General features: G+C 64.8%; 2 protein-coding genes across 4 annotated transcripts; one reads left to right on the top strand and one right to left on the bottom strand.

Moving 5' to 3' along the window:
• Positions 1-773: 773 nt before the first annotated feature.
• Positions 774-2695, bottom strand: MED19 (mediator complex subunit 19). Its single transcript, XM_085298389.1, has 5 exons — positions 2458-2695; positions 1797-2053; positions 1564-1660; positions 1368-1462; positions 774-1133 (listed from the first exon to the last, which is right to left on the bottom strand). The coding sequence occupies exons 1-5, from the start codon at positions 2654-2656 to the stop codon at positions 1065-1067; spliced, it is 717 nt and encodes a 238-aa protein (XP_085154515.1). The 5' UTR covers positions 2657-2695; the 3' UTR covers positions 774-1064.
• Positions 2696-2882: 187 nt separating this feature from the next.
• TMX2 (thioredoxin related transmembrane protein 2) lies at positions 2883-5774 on the top strand. Of its 3 annotated transcripts, XM_085298386.1 has the most exons (8): positions 2900-3181; positions 3632-3692; positions 3865-3978; positions 4469-4545; positions 4641-4747; positions 4885-4950; positions 5098-5227; positions 5408-5774. In XM_085298386.1, the coding sequence occupies exons 1-8, from the start codon at positions 2993-2995 to the stop codon at positions 5552-5554; spliced, it is 891 nt and encodes a 296-aa protein (XP_085154512.1). In that variant the 5' UTR covers positions 2900-2992; the 3' UTR covers positions 5555-5774. The 3 variants fall into 3 exon arrangements, with proteins under 3 accessions (XP_085154511.1, XP_085154513.1, XP_085154512.1); XM_085298385.1 differs by having other exon boundaries at positions 2883-3181; positions 4885-5227; XM_085298387.1 differs by lacking the exon at positions 4885-4950 and having other exon boundaries at positions 2890-3181.
• The last annotated feature ends 6 nt before the right edge of the window (positions 5775-5780 follow it).

Raw genomic sequence — 5780 nt, 5'->3', positions numbered from 1 at the left:
TCCCAGGAGGCATGCGTGTGCTTTGTTTAGCGTCCAGGGATGGAGGGATCCCCCTGTGGGCTCCTGTCTTCCAGAGCCTCACCTTTCCTTCTCACCCCTCACAGAGGAGAGAAGACTGGTCCTCAGCAGAGCTGAGAGGGGCCCACAGCCCAGCACTGTAAGGTTTCGTAGTGCCTCTGTGCCAGGCTGGCCTTGCTGCAGGCATTATACCGATTTGGGRATGTGTGCATGCCCTCCTGAGGACACCTGCAGAAAAACTCCACTCACACTGAAGTGTTTCGTTTGGGCTCTCAGGAGGAAGCAGCTCTCAGGACAGAGCCACGCAGGAGTSCAAAGCATGAGACACGTGGGAACTGAAAGGATGCCTTAGCACCACTCCTTGGCCACTGTTACAGCTGGACAACACCTCCTGCACCGCAGTGCCTGCCCCAGGGCTCGCTGCTTTCAACTGCCATGGTGCAGTGCTGTGGTGCCTTGCCGGGGTCACTCCTGTCCTCACCAAAGAGCCCCTCGGATGCGAGAGAAGGGCCAGTGGTAAACGGGGCCGCCGCACCAGGGAGAGTGGGGGAGGACAGGTCTCTACGCAGCCAAGGCCAAGGTAGGATSCTGCTTCCCTTGCAGTTCCTGGTCGGAGCCTGCTCTGGGCTTCCCCCTTTCTGCCTCAGTTTTCCCTCATGCGTGTTCCAGCAGGCAGCACTGCTCACTCATGCCCCTGCAGGCTCAACCCACCACGAGGGTTGATGGTGACAGCAGCCACAGTCACCAGGCCCTCCTCAAAGCAGAGGCTTTTTAATTAAAAGGTGAATAAAAAAAGAGAGGCCCTGATGCACCGAGCTGTTTTGGTATAAAAGGTCACAGGCAGCAACCCCACCCCAGTTTCACTGGAGTCCATGTCCCTGGCCTCGGCTCTTGGCATAAAGCACRCGTGGGTGCGTGGGGATGTCCTCTCTGCCAGGGAGTCAGGCCAGCCCGAGTGCCCCCATCAAGCCCTGCAGGAAGGATGAGTCYGTTTCAGGCAAGTCGGGGCCGTTCCTGTCAACCGGGAGATCCACAGAGCGGTCGCCTCACCGCAGGCTGCTGCTGCTGCTGGCCTGGGAGCTGCCCACACCCGGGTGCTCCGGGCTGTGCCGATTCTGGGAAGGAAGAAGAGGCAGATGCTTCCTGTGCACCCTCAGCAGAGCTCACCACCACCTGTGCCCTCCTCAGCATCGCTCAGCTCCCTCCAACCTCCTGCTGCCTGGCAGCACCAGGGTGCCTCAGGGAAGGGCTGCTCGACAGTTCCCTCTCCTTCTGCTCCCCTGGCCAGGCAGCTCCTATGGGTGCAGGCAGGGAGGGTCACAGATGAGAGCCCAGCTCTCCCCACCTACCTTCTTCTTCTTCTTCTCTTTCTTCTTCCTCTTCCGTTCCGGATCCTCCTCTTTTTTCTTCTTTTTCTTCTTGTGGTCAGAGTCCGAAGGGGTTTCTGAAGAAAGAAAGAGGGCTGGGTGAGTGTGGAGCCCAGCAGGCCTCTCCCTGGGCTGGCTGGGAGGGGGGGAGGCTGTGGCAGCAAGGTACGTCCCTTACCTGGGGGGACGGGATCCTGGGTACGGCTCTGCTTGTGCTTGTGCTTGTTCTTCTTCTTGGGTGGCTGGATGTGCATGAGCCGGCACTGCTCCGGCAGCTGCCGAGAGAGCACAAGGGGCTGTCAGGCCATGCCAGGCATCTCCCTCCCCACCGCCTCCAGCCCCAGGCACCACGCGAGCCGCCGGCCTGCGAGCCGCCGGCCCCCTAGCCCAGCCCGCAGCCTCGGGGCTCACCGGGCCAGCGTGGAGGCGGAAGCCCGTCAGCATGGTGCCAGTGAGGGGGGTGAAGGAGCTCCCACAGATGGGGGGCTTCTCGATGAGGGAGCGCAGGCTGCTGTTGTCGTGGGAGCCGGGCAGGTCGATCATGCCCGGCAGGTCGGGGAGGAAGTTGCTGAGCTTCTCCTTCACCTTCTTGCCGCAGAACTTGTTGTACGCGTGCTCCAGGTTGTAGTGCGTGATGAGGTTGGTGCTGCCCGTCAGCTCCGTGGTGCCTGTGGGGCCGCAAGGGCGGTGGCCGGGCGCCCCGCCGCGCCCCCGGGGCCCAGCCCGGACGCCGGGTCCCCCGGGCCTCGCGCCTGGCTCGGCGGCAGTGCCAGGGGCCCCGGCACACCCCGCCTCGGCCGGGCCCCGCCCGCGCCCCCCTCGCCTCTATTGGATKCTGAACCGCGACGCCGGGCCCCTCCCCTGCGCCCCATTGGCCGGCCAGGCTGTCAGTTCGCGCCTGACCGCCCCCGCCTTCTTTCCCTATTGGCCAAACACGCTGTCAGTTATCTCCCCCACCCCCGGAAGCCCGAGGACGCTTCTTCCCCGTCGATTGGCGGCGCATCCCGCCTATCAGGGCCGGCTCCCGCCCCCGCGCGCTGATTGGCGGCGCCTCGCGGGCCCCGCCCCGTACCTGGCAGCTCCCGCAGCAGGTAGAAGGGGCCTGCGGCGGCGGCCTTGCGGGCCGCGTCCTCGACAGGAGGAGGCGCGGCGGCGGCGGGGGGCGGCCCCACCCCRGGGCCCGCCGCCTTGGCCGGCCCGAAGCCCAGCGCAGCGGCAGTTGCGGGCGGCGGCGGCTCAGCCCCGCCGAAGAGCGCCGAGAAATTCTCCATGCTCCCAGCGTGCCCCGCGCCGGGGGCGGGCTGGCCGCGCCACCCCGCCCCATGGCGGGGGGTGGGGGCGCACCCCAAGCGCTCGGTTCGGATTGGCTGAGGGCAGCCTGCGGCCCGCCCCCTCGCGGCGTTGCTATGTGCGCTGTGGGCCTAGGTTTTTGATTGGTTGCCCTCCGCGCGTTTTGCGGCTTGATGCCGGAAGCGCTTGGCAGCAGGGCCGTGCCATTGGTTAGCGGTGCGGGGACTCCCCCCCTCACTGACAAGCAGGTGGCCGGCCCAATCGGAGCGAAGCGGCCGTACGGTGGCCGGGAGAGCTCGGCTTAGCGCGAAGGGAAGATGGCGGTGATAGCGCCGCTSCTGGCGCTGCTGTACTCGGTGCCCGATCTGTGCCGCTGGCTCGCGCGGCCCTATTACCCTCTCTCGGCGCTGCTCGCCACCGCCTTCCTGCTCGTCCGCAAGCTCCCGCCGCTCTGCCGCGGGCTGCCCTCGCAGCGGGAGGATGGCAACCCCTGCGACTTCGACTGGGTGAGGAGAGCTGGCGCCGCCCGCGGCCCGGGTCCCCGCCGGCCCTGGCGGCCGCGCAGCTCCCCAGCGCTGCTGAGGGCGGGGCAGGCCTAGTGCCTGCCGAGAGACCTGTGCTAGCCCCGGCCAGCTGCTGAGGGGCTCCCTGAGCGCCTTGGTGCCCCGGAGACAGGGGTAGGCGGTGGTGCCCGTCAGCGCCCTCTTCTCTCTGTGCTTGCAGAGGACCTCTTAGTGCTTGGGTGGGAGGGGAATTTTAGGAGGGTGCAGGAGACCAGTGATGACTTGGGGAAAGCTGGACCCAGGCACTGGGTTCTGGTGCCAGGCAGGGCCGGGAGCACCCTGCCTCTGGGCAGACTGCCAGCCGCTGGGCTCTGCCAGGGCTGGGTGTCTGCCTCCAGCTGGCTGCAGGGTCTGGTAGGTGCCTCCTGCTCACCTCCTCTCTCCTGTATGCAGCGCGAGGTGGAAATCCTCATGTTCCTCAGCGCCATYGTGATGATGAAGAACCGCCGCTCCAGTGAGTCAGGGCTTTTGCTGTGGGGTGCGCATGGGCGGCTGGGGGCAGGGGCTGYTTTCAGTTCATCCCCTGCAGAGCTGGGTGGAGTAGAACCCAGAGGAACAGGGGGCTGTGGGGCAGGGGCTGAGAGGGGATGTGGGATCTGGCCCTGGTTCTCACCACTCTTCCCCAGTCACCGTGGAGCAGCACATCGGGAACATCTTCATGTTCAGCAAAGTGGCCAACGCCATCCTCTTCTTCCGGCTTGACATCCGCATGGGCCTGCTCTACCTCACGCTGTGCATAGGTGAGACCTGTGAGGATGGGGACCCCTAGCACCACGGACCGTAGCAGTGYCACCCTTGGCATGGCTCTGCTTGCCCCCGGCACAGGGCATCCATAGTGCTCCTCCGTGCCACTTRCTTGCAAGGGCCAGAGTGCTCTCTCTGGGCCACTGTGAGATTCCTTGCTGAAGGATGTTGTGGACATGAGAAGTTTGTGGGCCCAAGGGAAGCCTTGGGAGAATGATGCCTAGAGATTGCTGCCTAGCCAGCAGGCTCAGAAAACACCAGAACTGGGAAGTCTCACTGCTACAGCATTTATTGTGTCTCAGTTTCCCTGTTGARCAGGGCCCAAACATACAAGGTGCTCTGGAGAAAGAGGAGCCTATCTCAAAATGAGCCTGGCTCTTTGAGGTGCTTCAGGAGCAGCAGCAGGCATGTGGGTGAGGGAAGAGGCCTCTCCTGTCCGGGCGCAGGCCCATCTGGGCTCTAGGCTCAGGGGAGCTGTCATTGCAGTGTTCCTGATGACCTGCAAGCCGCCCCTCTACATGGGTCCTGAGTACATCAAGTATTTCAGCGACAAGACCATAGATGTGAGTATAGGCTGGGTCAGGGCTGGCATGCGGCAGTGCCAGAGGGGCTGCTTTGCCCCACAGCACCTCACTTGAGCCATGTCTCCCTGTGGCAGGAGGAGCTGGAACGGGACAAGCGGGTAACCTGGATCGTTGAGTTCTTTGCTAACTGGTCCAGYGAGTGCCAGTCCTTTGCCCCCATCTTTGCTGACCTCTCCCTCAAGTGAGTAGCACCTGYCAGGGGGCCTTGGCAAGCTAGGGGTGGGGGGAGATGCGCCTGCAGGGAGCAGGGCCGGAGGTGGGGCAAGGCGTTAAGCCCTGCGGTCATGCTCAGCACTCTCAGCCACATCTCCTCACCAGGTACAACTGCTCAGGGCTGCACTTTGGGAAGGTGGACGTGGGCCGATACACGGACGTCAGCACCAGGTCTGCAGGTCTGGGGAGAAGGGGAGTGGGGGGAACGGCCCTCATCAGCAGGGCCTGTATCTGGGCAGAGCAGGGGGCGTCTCAGGGCCCCCAGACCCCTCCAAGTACCACAGAGTCACTCATCCACCTCTCACCCTCCTCTCACAGGTACAAAGTCAGCACCTCGCCCCTCACAAAGCAGCTGCCTACCCTCATCCTCTTCCAGGGCGGGACAGAGACCATGCGTCGCCCGCAGATTGACAAGAAGGGCCGGGCCGTATCCTGGACCTTCTCAGAGGTGGGTGGAGATCTGCCTTCCGGCCCTTCGTGGCATCCTGCCTCTGGGGCACAACTGGGTTCAGTACCTGTCCCCGGAGGTGGCCAGTGGCTCCCAGCACCCCACGAAGGGTGCTCAGAGCTGCAGGGAAAGGTGAGAGACCATGGCGGGTGCTGCCATGCAGCGCATCTCGCCTTGCAGGAGAACGTGATCAGGGAGTTCAACCTCAACGAGCTCTACCAGAAGTCCAAGAAGCAGTCGAAGCCACGGGACGAGGGGCCGGAGGAGGCTCCCGAGGCACCAGCGGCTGCCGGCCTTGCCAATGGGGAGACCAAGAAGGACAAGTAGAAGCCGCCACTGCGCCATCACCGTGTCCCCATCGCCCCCTCGACGGAGGAGGGACCACTCCTGGCCGCTCTGCAGAGGGGGGTCGCTGCAGCTGCCCACGTCCCAGTACGAGCTGCCCGGCCCCGCGCCCGCGGGGCTGTTCGGGGCGGGGGGAGGCCCGTGCCCGCGGTGGCGGGGCGGAGCCACCGCGCCGTGCACGTGCACGCGTGCGCTCGCGGCTGTCAAT

The sequence above is a fragment of the Rhea americana genome, unplaced genomic scaffold (assembly GCF_003343005.1).
Source record: "Rhea americana isolate MKP2758 unplaced genomic scaffold, rheAme1 scaffold_139, whole genome shotgun sequence".
Classification (NCBI taxonomy): Eukaryota; Metazoa; Chordata; class Aves; order Rheiformes; family Rheidae; genus Rhea; species Rhea americana.
Note: the sequence above shows the minus strand (reverse complement) of the source record. Positions and strands in the feature narration are given on the sequence as shown.